General features: G+C 36.9%; 1 protein-coding gene across 2 annotated transcripts; it reads right to left on the reverse strand.

Annotated features, from left to right (window-relative positions):
- Positions 1–1,947: 1,947 nt before the first annotated feature.
- On the reverse strand, positions 1,948–14,286 carry f11r.1 (F11 receptor, tandem duplicate 1). Of its 2 annotated transcripts, XM_074612211.1 has the most exons (10): positions 14,047–14,285; positions 10,431–10,490; positions 8,631–8,747; positions 6,996–7,136; positions 6,641–6,843; positions 6,442–6,544; positions 4,907–5,014; positions 4,168–4,180; positions 3,966–4,026; positions 1,948–3,274 (listed from the first exon to the last, which is right to left on the reverse strand). In XM_074612211.1, the coding sequence occupies exons 1-10, from the start codon at positions 14,096–14,098 to the stop codon at positions 3,239–3,241; spliced, it is 894 nt and encodes a 297-aa protein (XP_074468312.1). In that variant the 5' UTR covers positions 14,099–14,285; the 3' UTR covers positions 1,948–3,238. The 2 variants fall into 2 exon arrangements, with proteins under 2 accessions (XP_074468312.1, XP_074468311.1); XM_074612210.1 differs by lacking the exon at positions 4,168–4,180 and having other exon boundaries at positions 14,047–14,286.
- Between the last annotated feature and the right edge of the window lie 974 nt (positions 14,287–15,260).

Raw genomic sequence — 15,260 nt, forward strand, 5'->3', positions numbered from 1 at the left:
GGTCACACTTCCGGTCTGGAGAAAGTGGGTGTCGACATGTTCGCGCATGCGCAGTAGCAAAGCGAGGAGAGCAGAACGCCATCCTCAGTTGCCATAGCAACTCAGGGGTGGTTGTGTTTATTGGGTTTTCTTATTTCTTATTTTTGTAAACATGTATTTATAATTTTTATATTTAAAAAAAAAAAAAACTTTTTAGTTTTTTTAATTTAATTAATTAAGTGACTTATTACTACACATTTTAGTTTTTTTATTTTGTGTTTATTGGGTTTTCTTATTTCTTATTTTTGTAAACATGTATTTTTATATTTAAAATTTTTTTTTTAGTTTTTTTAATTTAATTAATTAAGTGACTTATTACTACACATTTTTGTTTTTTTATTTTGTGTTTATTGGGTTTTCTTATTTCTTATTTTTGTAAACATGTATTTATAATTTTTATACTTAAAAAAAAAACTTCTTGATTTTTAGTTTTTTTAATTTAATTGATTAGGTGACTTATTACTACACATTTTTGTTTTTTATTTTGTGTTTATTGGGTGTTCTTATTTTTGTAAACATGTATTTATAATTTTTATATTTAAAAAAAACTTCTTAATTTGTAGTTTTTAAAATGTAATTAATTAAGTGGCTTATTACTACATATTTAAGTGAATGTATTTTATTTTGAAATGTGTCTGTGGTGACCTTATTGCCCTTAACTAGTAGCTTTGGTGTTGTGTATCATATAAGGAAACTGTCTAATCTTTACATTTACATATTCACGTGAACTGGACACTGTTAAAGAAAAGAGATAGCTTGATGATGCTGTAACAAAAAAGCAGAAACACATACAGTATGTATCTATACATGGCAAACTTTTTAAATATGTATATATTTTTATATTTAAAAAAAAAACTTCTTAATTTGTAGTTTTTAAAATGTAATTAATTAAGTGGCTTATTACTACACATTTAAGTGTATGCTTTTTATTTTTGAAATGTGTCTGTGGTGACCTTATTGCCCTTAACTAGTAGCTTTGGTGTTGTGTATCATATAAGATAAGGAAACTGTCTAATCTTTGCATTTACATTTTCATGTGAAGAAAAGAGATATCTTGATGAAACTGTAATAAAAAATAAAAAAAACACTTGTGTATCTGTACAACACCTCTCTAGGGAGGACTGTCTGCAGGACAGATAATAATGCACAGTGCACTTTCATAGACTAATCTACTGGAGTTACCCTGCACTATACTCATTTTTAACAGTCTCTTCTGCACTATATTCACTTTTTTAATAGTCGTGTATCACAATTGTTACCCTGCACTATATCAAGTTTTAACAGTTTTCTTCATCTCCTTGTATTTTTATATCTGGTATATTTTTTTGTACTTTGCACTACTAACTTTTTTACTGCCTTTTTACTAACATGTTTTGCACTATGGAACTGTGATGCTGGAAACTTGAATTTCCCTCGGGATCAATAAAGTTACTATCTATCTATCTATAACTAGTGGCGTTGTTGTTGAAATGAAAAGCATCGCTTAGGCTAATGATATTGTAATAAAACGTTTATGATTAGGCAATCAACAGCCCATTATGTTCAGCATTAGGACTCAAGTGGACTCTAAAAGGCTGAATAGGTATTCATATCTTGATTATTAGAAATGCAAAGACAAATTCACTGCAACAGCGGCTCTAAGCTTCCAAATTTCAGCAATTATATTTAATATTAACTTGGTTTTGGTTTGTGTGAATTTGTTTTTCTTGGATCCTTTGTTGTATGCTTTTTTCATTAACCACACTAAGCTGATAGTCTTCATCTCTAATTTGCATCCTGTGTCCTTGTCAGTAAAATCAACTTATCATTTCCCCAAAACCAGAAGTAGCAAAGATAAGCACTGTAGACTGTAGCTTAACTGTGTTCATGCGAAGCTGAATATTACCATGTCGACATACGACAGTACACTCAATTTTAACAACATTTTATTAACCAATACACGAGGCAAAGTTACAATCATCAGCTGATTCTAAATTTTCTTCAAATGGAAAAGTCAAGCGATGTAGAAAAACGTGGTGTTTCCCGATGTAAATAGTGTACCTGATAGATTATATAAACTCATGTCTGACCTTATCAAACCAGTTAAACACATGACCTGAGAATGTGTGGATGTCACTTCAGTGTCTGGAGGTAGACAGAACTACTATTAGGACCATCATTTGGGTAATTAATCATTATGATAAGGCTACTCATGATGCCAGGCTGGTAATCATTTAAAAACTTGCAGCATCTGCAGTACTAGCTGACATCTGTTTGCTTCAACAGGAAGCTTACGGAGCTGTCAGTGTACACCCTGTTAAACAGCAATTCACTTAGCCAATGCAGTTCAGAGGTTTACAAACGTATTTCACAGACAACACTACCAGACAAATATAATACTAGTCAACTAAAAGAGAATGTGGACTTAAAATATTAATTTCATACAAGCTATAGTAGAGTTTCTAGTTAACGTCAGGAAGCTGAGAGATAACTGATTTTTAAATTGTTCTCAATTACAAATGTTAAAAAACAGTTTTGTTATTTACAATAAAAACAAACTTTAATAGAAAAAGAATATTGTACATTACAACAGTTGCGGTTTGTTAAAAAAGAAAAAACATCTCTCAATCTATGATGCATCTCTGATCTACAAGCTCCTTCAGTGTTACAGCTTAGATACACAGACTGATCGTGTACTGGAGGAAATTAAGGTGATGGGTCAGTAAATGTAATAAAAATATGTTTTTAATCAAGCTTTTTTGTCCATTTTCCTTCGAAAATAAATCAATTTATATTCCTGGATTTCCCTGGGAGTATCTGTACTCCATTTGATTGGATATCTTTACATGCAGATGCATAACTTGAACAAAAAATAAATATATACAGTTATGTTTTATTAGGAGGCGCAGAATATCAGAAGCACCTAAAAACACACACTCCAAACATACATAAGTGGAAAAAATTTCTGAGGCTTAAAAGGGGTCACTAGTAGCCACATCTCGTTATATTAAAAGAACCAATCAACGTATGAAAGAGGTCTGTCGTACATTAATCTTATAACCTTGAAGCACCCGAGACACTAGAGCAGACAGTTCAGGTCAACAATCACACTGGTCTATAAAAACTGCAAATAAAAAGAAAGACGTCGCTAAAAAGGTCAGGAAAATCACATTCTGAGAGACGCTTAAAACCAAGGTGATCTTCCTGTCGTTGTTGAAGACTATACCACGAATGATGACTTCTGTTTGAATTCCCCCTGAAAACAAACACATCAAACATCAGAACTGGAACATTTTATGTGTTAAACACTGAATTATAAAAAACTATATACACTGTCTTTAACTAAACAAACATACCTGACTGTGATATAAATCTCTTGGGCTACGTTCATTAAGATTAATTAAATTCTATGCTTGTGTACAAATACATTATATACTGTAATTTTAAAGTTTTGACCAATTTGTTGCTGTATTAAAAAGCTTCACAGTTGAATTGTAATTCCTGATCTTTTTTTACCAAATTGCAGGTGTACGATTTTATTATTCTAATTCATTTCAGTAAAATTGTATTGATGTATTTATTTGTTACATTGTGTTTTACAAAGTTAGGGAAGCAATGTTTAATACGAGTCTGCATCCCGATTCAGAGGAGCTGTTAAAGTTAGTAAGTAAGTAAGTAAGAGTCATAAAAAGTCATACGTCATGATTTAGGAGATCTATTAAATTGAGCAATATGTTAACGGAGTCTGGCCGTCACTAGACTCCAACAACTCTAGTGTAACTCCGTTATTGAGTGTGTGTGAGGCGTTTCAGGGCAGAGATCTGTTCACACTGATGTCAGATATGGAAAACTTCAAACATGAATGTGAACAGTCAAAAAAACGGAACTGAGCATTAAGCTCTGTAATATGAACGTAGCCTTGGAGTAACAGAAATGCTCATACTTACATCCTCATCATCACCACCATACAAGGATGTGGGCTGGTAGACCACGGTGGGCTTTGGTTTGCTGCAGGGAGAATCAAAAAGAACATGTTGAGTATAGTCACTGAGAGGGCAGACCAGTTTATACATGCAATCTGAAGGAAATAGAGTTAAATCAGTCTATGGATTATCTGATACTAGAAAGTAAAAAAGAAAACCTTCTTACCTTTCTGTCTTCTCTGTAAGGGGAAGAAAGGAAACAACGTCAGTGGGATAAAGTGCTCGGTACATAGTACAAATATGCAACCGACATGCAAAAGTCGGCTTTTTTGTTGTTGTCATTGATAGGTATGTATTGTGTCTCAGTCAGAAAATGATAAGCATAACTTATTCAGTGTTAGGTATTCTGTGTGGATCTTGAGATACATAACTTGGCTCATTTTATGAATGCATTTTATGAACTGTAGATGATGTAATTATGAAGTTTGTGATTTGACTCATGTTTTGATTGTTGCAGTTTGTAGCCAGTAGTATAAAGATGTCGCCTCATAGTGAATTTACAACCAAAATGTTGCTTTTTATACAAGTTTACAAAAAAAGCTGACTATTCGGTAGGGGTGGAAAAAAAATACCACTAATTTGTGAGGAAAATGTCTTAATAAATAATGTCTGACAATGACATCTCTGACTACATACATGCTAAAAATTAAACATTTTTACCGTATCAATTTAGATATTTTTCAAATTAAAAGTCCCTAAAGTGTATGATTGAACGTTTCCCCATGGTCTAGTGTTAAAAAGTTAACAAAAATTGATAATATCGAATCGCAATACATCAGGAGGTAGGTGAATCGTCCCAGCCCTACCTTTCAGATGTCCGTGTTTCTGGTAATGTCAACACTGAATATTAGAATACTGATGATCACAATAAATTATATGATTTTAATATAATGTAGAAAACTCACTGGGCAGGTATCCTTTCTTGTTGGCATACCAAATGCCGAATACCAGCAAGGCCACCAACAGCAGAGCCACTATTACGCCAGCAACAATTCCTCCGGTGTTTTGGTCACCTTGGAAGAAAACATCACATTTTAAAAGGTGAACATTTTTAGCTGAATTATAGTCAAACATCATTCTGTGGTAAAAACTGAAACTCTAAAACTGATGATCAAAGGGCGACTGAAAATGAAAGTTGTATTTTTAATGATGAGCATTACAGTTTCTATTGGCTCCTTCGATGCAGCCAAACCCGTTTACCATCCTTTAAAGGTCACCTATTATGCTCATTTCCAGGTTCATAGATGTATTTTAATGTTGCACTAGAACATGTTTACATGCTGCAATGTTCAAAAAAACCTTTATTCTTCTCATACTGTCAGGCTGAATATACCAGCTCAGAGCTCTGTTTGACAGACCCTGATTCACAGTCTGTCTCCTCCCACTGCTCTGATTGGTCAGCGTTTTCTGTCAATCAAACGTCCTCAACAACACAGCGTCACTCTCTCCCTCTAACTCCCAGAGTTATGGTGTTTTAGTTACAGTAGGAGCTGTCTCTGTGTTACCATGACTACAGACCACCGGAGCTTAGTTTACCGGAGCTGAAAGACTTTCTCCTGTACCATGTCAACATAACTGCAGGTGGGATGATTACAAATGCTGTGAATAATTAATATTGTCATCTGTCTACTCAAATAAAGTTTGACGGTGAAACAGAAATGTGTTGTGTTGCTTACAGTCACTATTTACTACCTGTACTCTTCTAAATGCATGACCTCAAATATGTATAATATATAAATATCAGCTGTTTAAACAGTGTAATTACATAAAGCCTTTGTGAAAGAACATGTTATATCTAGATGATGGGAGTACATGAAGCCTGTTCTGCTGGTTCTTGCAGACTAACAGTAGGAGCTACTTTGCTCATAGTTCGGTTGAGAGTGACGCTGTGTGGGGCGGGGTCAGCCAACTGGACTTCTCTCTGGTACCACCAGGAAACCCTTACATGGCTTGCAATTCTCTAATGACATCAGAAGAGAAGGAAAAGCTGCTCAGTGATTTTCCACACCCATTTCCAGATAAACGGAGCAGGAGAATGTTGTGTATTCAGTTACTGTTTACCCACTAGAGGGCGCTGTAGATCACATGACATTGTACTGCATGTTTTGAAAGGAGAATTGAGAGAAGAAGAGAAGCAGTAAAGTTCAGAGTTAAGTCCATGCTAGTGTCTCGCTCTCTTTCTTTGTTTGGATTACTTGGGCTACAACAGAGAAAAAGAGAGAGGATGGTCTTTTATGATACTGTGGTGACTTGTAGACACACTGGGGACATATATTGATGTTTAAAAGACATGGAAAAGTGCATTTTGCATAATAGGTGACCTTTAAGTGTTGGCATGCGGTACACTACACCGGCTGAAACTGGTTTACAGATTACCGTCTCTTGAATACGTGAACTCAGGCTAAAGCTTGCTTTTGACATGAAAGAGAAGAGTACTTACGGATATCCATTTGCATGGGTTGAGAGCGCTGAGGAGGACCAGCACCGTTGAAAGCCTCACAGTAGTACTGGCCGGAGTCAATCTTTTTTGTAGGGGCAAACTCCTGAAGAGACGGACAAGGTATATTTTTAATTTTAAAGCCCATGAGGACCACAACTGTCACAGTGAAGATGGTGCAATGTAATAGGTTGTAACTGACCAGGTTGCCATTGTCTGTGTTCAGCGTGTAGGTTAAATTTTTGAAGGCAGCAACCTTGCTGGGATCAAGGGGCAGAAGGGTGCTGCCTTTGTACCATCTGTATTTGGACGGAGGTGAGCCTTCGGTGTCATGGCAGGTCAGCACGGCCGGCTTGCCCGTCGTCACCGAGGTGGGGACCCTAACTAAGGGCTTAGATGGAGGCACTGCGGGACATAACATTCAGCACATACACTTCAGACAAAGAAGAAGTTTACATCACAACATTATTGTTGTCATTTCATGTTAGGGATGTGAGTCTGGGTGGATTATAAATGGAAAGACGTGTCTGCAGAACGTAATTACAGAGGATCCTTACCCAGAACAGTCAGCTTCACTCTGACTTCCCCAAATTTGGCATTGCCAGACACCTCGCAGTCGTACACGCCATTATCCTTGCGGGTCACTTTGGTGAATCGCAGGTTATCATCGTACTTTGTCACTTTGCTGGCATATGGCGCTGCAGAAGAATGGCAGCATTACATACAGCATTCAGAGAGCACACACCTCCACTAAAGCTTCAGTTATACTTTCCACAAGGACAGTTCCGCTCCACCACCTGTCTCCCCAGTAAGATGCCTAATCCTGATCAGAGGCGCCGGATTCATTTCACAAGTGAGGTTGGAAAATAGAGTGAGTGTGTGTGCGACACTGTACATTTAATGACATGAGAATTTTACCACTAATTTCTTCAGCTGATCTACTCTGTAGCGCATCTCTCTCTCTCTGTCGCTCTACCACACTCGCAACGCACACATTACATTACGCTACTCTAATACCAACGTAATATGTAAATGTGGACTGCACTTAAACCAGGCCTTGGCCATTTTCACATGCGAGCATCAAAGCTTGACGTGGCATTTTACACATTGTTTTCTTCATCTAATCTCATTCGCAATGTGGGACAATGGTGTAAAGTGTGTGTGTATCTGCACCTTTATTTCTGTTATAATCATTTACACAATGTGTTAAGAAATTACAAATGTGTAGGCCTATGGGAACTGACAAAATGCTTAAAATGTAGTTATTATTGCTGCGCCAAAAGGTTCCTTTTGAATTTTCCTTTGAATTTGTAATTTGTAATAGCAAAAATGTTTGGAAACTTTTCAGTCTGAATCTGCATCACAGACTTGACAGGAGATCATCAGCAAGTGACTTATTGACATTTAAAATCTGCTACTGCCATCAATTTTTGCAGGATCACTTGTAGCTGATATGCACGTGTCACCTAATTCTGCAATTGCAAAATGCATTTAGGAGTTATATATCATATCATGTAATGTCGTACAGTATAGGCCACAAGAACATCACTTATAAGATATAAAAAAAGAATACCTTTAGTGTTTTGATCAATAATTCAAAATATGTATATAAATATGCATATGCAATGCCTACATGGATAGATACTGTGTTGGCCAAGGAAGGAATTCAGGAGACACCTCACAGCTCAGGAGTTATGAGCAAAGTAAAGTAAAATGCTATATAAATGGTGACGCTGCTGCTGGTGCCGAGTTACTAACGCTGATCAGTTCTTTCTTAGTCTGTCTCACCAGAGCCTGCCTTTTTCCCCTTACACTATCTCTGCTATCTAATTTACACAAGGGCATTATCGCTGCATCCTGTGCTTAGCGCCGCCCAAGTCGACTGTGATTGGTTTAAAGACACACTAACAAGCCAGAGCGTTTTCCCCCTATAACAGAACGATGCGTGGAGCCAGACCTTTCTTTAGCGCTGACACACTGCTGTCTCGCAGACCAATTCTTTCTAGACACAACTTTTCACCAAATTTCATTAAAATCTTTTCAAGTAGTTTTTGAGACATCATTCTAACTAAGAGAGAGACAGACAAACAAACAGAACTAACAAAAACAAAAAACTTCCTTTGTGGGAATAAACTGACATTTGAAAACATGCTACAAAAAGACACAAACAAAGAATCTGTGAATCTACTTACTTGTTAGTTTCCCACCATAAAACACATACGCCAATGATCCTTTTGCGTCCTTAAATTTCCACTCGACTCTGGCGGGTGAACCGAAGTCAGCTGAATACGAGCATGTGAGGTCGGCCCCTGAAATTACAGAGTTAACATTCAATCCAAAATAAACACATGACTACACTGTGAAGGTTTTCACCTAAATCATGAAATTAAAAATGAATTATTACAAAAAATACAATTCTGAAATTACCCATCCATCTTGTGCATTTACACATTTACTGCATGATGTTGAAGATTAAACTCTCTTAGGTCGCTTTCGTCACGTTAAAACTGAACAAAAAAAAAAAGGATGCAAGAAACAATACAGCATAACCAGAGAAAATCCAACCAGTGACACGAAAAAAAACAACTAAAATTACCCAATTTATACACAGAGGTGTTCAAAAACATTCATGCTGTAGTTGTACTATATCTATCTTAAAACTCTAGTGTTTCACAGGTTATAAATAAATCATATGAATGCTGCCTTGCGAGTGGGGTTGGGCGGTATGACGGCAGAAACGTGTCCACCAGTAGAAATGATCACGTGATCTCGTAACATTGCGTGATCTGTGGGAATCCAGCTGCCTGGCAAGGTAACGTTATTTGGGCAGTCATGGAGGAGGAGAGTGAAGTTGTAAATACAGAGCAGGAGGAGGAGGCATCCTAACCAACCCAAGATGAGGAAGAACTCTGGATTCATGATTACCAAACATTTGCACACTGTAGTTTACTTTGAAAGTGTTTTGTCAGCTTTTTTAATTGAAAGATGAGTCAAGTCTTTTCTTTTGGTACACTCTAAAATACAAATTAGTGTACTTTTTATATTGCACTGACTGAAGTCAGGCTGCTATTTATTTGCACCTGTTAACCCTAAAACCTGTAACACTTTAAAATTGTTGTTCTCAGGAACCTTAAAACTTCCATTTTGAATTTTTGGCTGATGAGCCCGTCCAGCGCGACGCATCCGGCTCACGAAACGTGGACCAAGCTGTGTAACTAGGCGAACTAGTTCTAAAATGAAACGAGATTCAGGGCTTTCAGGTGCATTCCACGATAAAGTATGTCACCGCTTGAACTGCCAGTTGAGTGGAGCAGCGTGTGCCCTAGTGTCCTCACCGGACCTTAGTGGATGTAGCGCTGGATTAAACATTAAAGACATGACCACTGAATGTTTGTATAACAATTTAGCCACAAGATCCCAGACTGACCAGCCAATCACACGGTGTTGACCGAGTCTTGTTTTACTGTTTTGAGTCTTTGTATTTAACTCAAGTGTCGTCTCATGTGAGGCAGTTCCAAATAAAAGAAGAAATTACTGTATCATAATATCAAATGACATATAGCGTGATAGAAGATTTTGGCCTTATCACCCACCCCTACTTGCAAGTTACAAAGTACCAACGGAGCCCATATATGTGCCGTAGCTGGGCTGTAGCTATTCTTTGCGGCTATGGCTACGATTTTGAAAGCATAAAGCCTGTTGGGGGAAAAAGCTCAGTTATATGCTCCTTTTTTTAGTAACACACATCTAGCAAAGCCACTTCCACTGCAAACCTTCCCTCTCTATCACAGGGAGAATAAAAGACAGTGAGCAGGATAACTGCACAGCGACAGTCTCCTATTGAGTAACGAGACAAAGCCAACCTTCCCACCGTCGCTCTTTAGAACAGAGTGAATGAAAGAGTGGAAACACAGTTACTTTTGGGATACATAATTAAGACGTACAATGTATGCTCCTCTACATTCAAATCATTTTTGATTGTCAGGACTCACCATCACCCTCTTTCACCTGCACATCTTTGTTGCTGGAAGTGACTGTGAAGCCATCGACACCTGGACACACAGAGATTAAAAGAAAACACGTAATTACACTTTTTGAAGTTACATAACATGCTAAAACACATCCCTGTAGTTTGCATTGGTGAACAGATATTAGACTAGACAAACATAATGTGCATACATGACCAGTTTAACACATTGAAAGGTTAGCTGCTTTACTGATTCAGTCATTATCTGAGCTTTAAGGATGTACCGTTGCCTCTGTACAGACTTGCGTGACAGACGGCCGTCACCACAATTTAAAAAAAAAGGGTGCCGAGTCTAAATTCTCACTTCCTTTAAGTGCAGCTATGTCCTGATGATGTGATTATTAAGTCAGTGACTGCATAGTCTCCTCTGTGGGTGCAGCAGCAGCACCCATCCAAAGTCATGCTGTAGTTACTGCGCTCTCTTTTAACATTGTAAAATCAACCATGTAGGAAAATATATATCATTTGTGAAATGACTTTAGATTAAAGATGTATGAGTATTCCACAAGCGGAAAACCTGAGTTTTCAAGTGGAACTGAAGTCTTGGGAGGATGAACAGCTGGAAGCTTGTGTTTTTGATCTCCCTCACATGAGGTTAAGGCCGGGTGAGAGGGAAGATAAAAGCACCCCGTGTTGTAATATTCATAAAGATGAACACAAGAAGCTGCAGCAGACACAAAGACTGATTCAGTTTGAATGGAGATTAGCATCAGTTCTAAACTTTTTTTTATCAGAAAATAACATCTGAGATCACAGCTCTTTTTTCTACGAAAAATAGTGTAAAAATTCTCTGATTCCAGCTTCTTAAATGTGAATATTTTCTGGTTTCTGTACTCCTCTATGAGAGTAAACTGAATATATTTGAGTTGTGGACAAAACAAGACATTTGAGGACGTCATCTCGGGCTTTGGGAAACACCGACTGACATTTTCCACCATTTTATAAACCAAACTAATCGATTAATCAGAAAAATAATCTGCAGATTAATCAACAATGAAAATAAACGTTAGTTGCACCCATAATTTACTAATTTCTTCTTCCATCACAGTAAACTGAATGTCTGAATGAATAACAACTGAATTGTAAATTAAGCAATTTTTGAATGAGTTAATTTGCCAGGGAGAACATGCAACAGACAGTTTTTATGAATTTCTGACACTTTATAAACTAAACAATTAAACGATTAATTGAAAAAATAATGGGCGGATTAATGAATATTAAAATTATAGTGAGCAGCGGCCCTGCAAACCACATTTGATAACAATCTAAATGTTCTACGGCTGCACAACTAATCAATTTTATTAAAATCGCAACTTGGCCAATCGCAGGAGGTGAAATGTGTGTTAAAATACTATTTAAATTAAATATTGTGGTATTGCAGGGATGTTCTGGCTTACACATTATATTTTAGTGATTTTAATATGTTTTTCAGTAAAAAAAAAAAAGAGAATAATTATGTAAAAAATATCATTCCCTCTAATATCGCAATTGCAAAATCAGTCAAAAATAATCGGAATTAGATATTTTCTCAAAATCCTGCAGCCCTAAACTGTACTAGGCTTCATTGGGGTTAAAAGACTTCGCACTAGCACTAGTAGTAGTACATAAAGGAATGCTCTCAAAGCTCAGATGCCAACAGTATGACATTATAGTAGAGATCACACCCGCTGACAAACACTCAGAGCCATCAGGGTGTGGTCAAAAGAAAAAAAGTGTCTCATTCCTGTCCGCTGAGCCAGAAAACTTCCGGTGAAACTCTCGACGGTTTGGCTGAAACTGAGTCTTTTAAGGGACAGCAGTGCAGCTACAACAGAGACACTTACATTATTAATGCATGCAGACTGTCTGACACATAATACATGCATCTATTGCACCACACGGCCCTTACTTTAAGTGTTGGGAGTTACACAATTGAACCACCACCTTGTTGAGTGACAAGCTTGTGTTTAACAGAGAAGCTTCAACTAGAGAACAGCAGCAGGAGCCAGTTGATCATTAACTGTGTCGAAAGTCATTCATTGAACACATCACTCAAATTTACTACCAGATGAAATCTTTAAATTAATATGTGTACTAACATAATACTGTTAGCTCAACTTTACAAATGACATTTTTATTGTAGCTACTTAAATGTCATTCAGACTTCCTCGAATCGGTCTGCAGATGTTTCTCTCAGGCGGTCTCAGCTGAGATAAGGCAGCACAGTCACGGTTTTGGTTTGGAGATAAGCCTCGAGTGTAAAATGAAACCAGAGCACTCCATGACTTCTTTGTTTGCATACTTTGCCAGTTTCAGGGTTGAGGGAAAACTCAATTTAAAAGCACAACGGCAGTACATTTTGTCTGCTCGGTGCAACAAGTTTGAAGCGTTGTATAGGATCTATTTCAAAAGCAGATTGTGCTGCAGTCGCAACTGGTGAGCAAAAGACAAACAGTTCCCAGCCTAGAAGGCAGCTGGAAGAAATACGACTTTATCAAAACACACTAGGCCCGTCAACTAGTCTAACCACTCCGCCTTTTGCGGCGTACAAGCAAAGTCTTGTTATGTTAGTCACTTATGCAAAATGTTTGTTGTTGAAAAGTGTGTGAGCCAAGTGAGCAAATGATCCTGTCATGATGTCCATGAAAATCCTCATACTATTGCAAAACAAGATTGTAAATGTAATGCTGCAACTTTATAGTTATGACATCATGTTGTCAGTATTGTTGAAACTGCGCTATGAATAACCAGGACATAATTTGAAGGTTACTCACCAATAACGGTCCATCCACCCACAAATAAAATACCTTGATCACACATATGATCTGCTGGATTAGTGAACATAAGCATCTCACAGATTTAGTATGAAATTGAGTTTAGACACAAAATTATAGAGCTACAAGTGAGTGGAAAGCTAAAAACCTGGGTTGTGTTCATGCACACACTTTCTCAATAGGATGCAGTGGAAATCAACTCTTATGGGGCTTTCAGTGGGCTCATTATTGATCTTATTGTGACCTCAGTTTGTGTTAAAATTACTATAATATGACATATACATATATATATATATATATACACATATACATATATATATATATATATACATATATATATATATATTTATATATACACACACACACATATATATATATATACACACAGTATATATAAAGGCCACTAATTACAGGAACAGGAATGATGAACCACATGTGGCTCATTCTTCCTACATTTATGATCAAATTACAAAGACAATTGTTGCAGCCAGGAGGAAGTAATGCATCTTATCTCTCCGTATCTTCCACATTTTACAGTTGCTACAACATTTAGGGAAGTATTCTGCTCTATTGCTGTGATTTCATATTAAAGGTACATTATAATAAAAATTTGAAATAGCCTGAAACTTGGCTCAAACAATGAGCTCACACCAGCAGAGCAGGCCAAAGCCCTGAGGAGGTGATAGCAACAGTTCATGTAACATTTAGAAACAACATACTGTAGGTAAACTACTATTAGACTATTATTGTTGTTGCTGAGTTCACCTGTGCAACATTAAAGACTTTTACGCGTTGACTTTCTTTAAACTTTAAAAAAAAAACACTCACCTGTCGCTGCGAGGAGGAACAAAGCCACCGAAACCAGCCTGCTGACAACCATGTCGACCTGTTAGTGTCTCTTATCTCTGCTGCAGCTCGCTGTCTCTTCTTCTGAAATACTCCTGGAATAAAAAAAAGGAACAGGAAGTGCGCAAAAATCCTCCTTAACGTCGAATAAACAACAAGTCGCGTCTGTTCCAGCAGCTCTTAACTCCCTGTGTGGAGGTTTCTGTGTGTAATAACCGTCTGAATCTCACCTGAGGAGTCCGCCCAGGTGACAACAAGAGAGGTGACTTCCGGTAATAGGATCCCTGGTGACGTCAGAGTGGAAAAACTGGTTTGACTGCTGGAGCTAGAAGTTATTACAAAGCACTTTTACACTGCAGGGGGAAAGCAGTAGTGTTTATTAACCAGAGATACTATTTACACAGGTCAGGTCTTTGAACCCTTCAGCACAGTGACACACATTTAATATATGGTCATGTATTTATTTTTTAAAACTCCTTCAGGTTATTCTACAATTCAATTCAATTTCTTTTTGTTTTTGTTTTGCACAAAACAAAACAAAAAATATAAATGAATAATATAAAGTGCAGGAAGAGGCAAAAAAAACACTGGGCTTATCTGAAGGCTCCACATAGAGACAAGATTAATATAAGGAAATAATATGACTACATAATAGTGATAACAAAACAATTAGGACAATATATATATAATAACAACAATAACAATACAGTAAATATATCCAAAAAGACAAGTGTGTGTGTGTGTGTGTGTGTGTGTGTGTGTGTGTGTGTGTGTGTTGCGTGGAAGTGTATGGTTAGTGTTTGTGAGGAGGAAATTGATTTAAATATCTATAATGATTTCTGGGTAATCGTAACCAAACAACATTGTGAGTGGGAAAAAACAACAACATAAAAACAGATAAATGGACAACATGGGGGAAAGCTATTACAAGACAGCAATTAAATGACCCTTTAAGCGACTTTTGAAACATTTAATAGATGAACAGTTTATTGATTGATGTGAAAAGCTACTCCATAATTTGGTTCCTCTAAATCTTATCGAAAATGTACCTCTACTAGTGAGGAGTTTAGGAGGATTAAGATCTAGAGATTGAACTGCTCAGGAATATTCAATAATTCAAATATAATTCAATCTTTATTGCAGACTCAAGGTAAGAAAAAAGAAAAAAACAATACATTACATTACATATAATATAT

The sequence above is a fragment of the Sebastes fasciatus genome, chromosome 16, assembly GCF_043250625.1.
Source record: "Sebastes fasciatus isolate fSebFas1 chromosome 16, fSebFas1.pri, whole genome shotgun sequence".
In the NCBI taxonomy this organism is placed as follows: Eukaryota; Metazoa; Chordata; class Actinopteri; order Perciformes; family Sebastidae; genus Sebastes; species Sebastes fasciatus.

Excerpts from the sequence above, each read along its gene's own strand:
- f11r.1 (XM_074612210.1), bottom strand. The coding sequence starts at position 14,098 with ATGGTTGTCAGCAGGCTGGTTTCGGTGGCTTTGTTCCTCCTCGCAGCG. Across the intron at positions 6,844-6,995 it reads AGTGAAGCTGACTGTTCTGG|TGCCTCCATCTAAGCCCTTA; the intron begins GTAAGGATCCTC and ends TATGTCCCGCAG. Across the intron at positions 3,275-3,965 it reads ATGGTGGTGATGATGAGGAT|GGGGAATTCAAACAGAAGTC; the intron begins GTAAGTATGAGC and ends GTTTGTTTTCAG.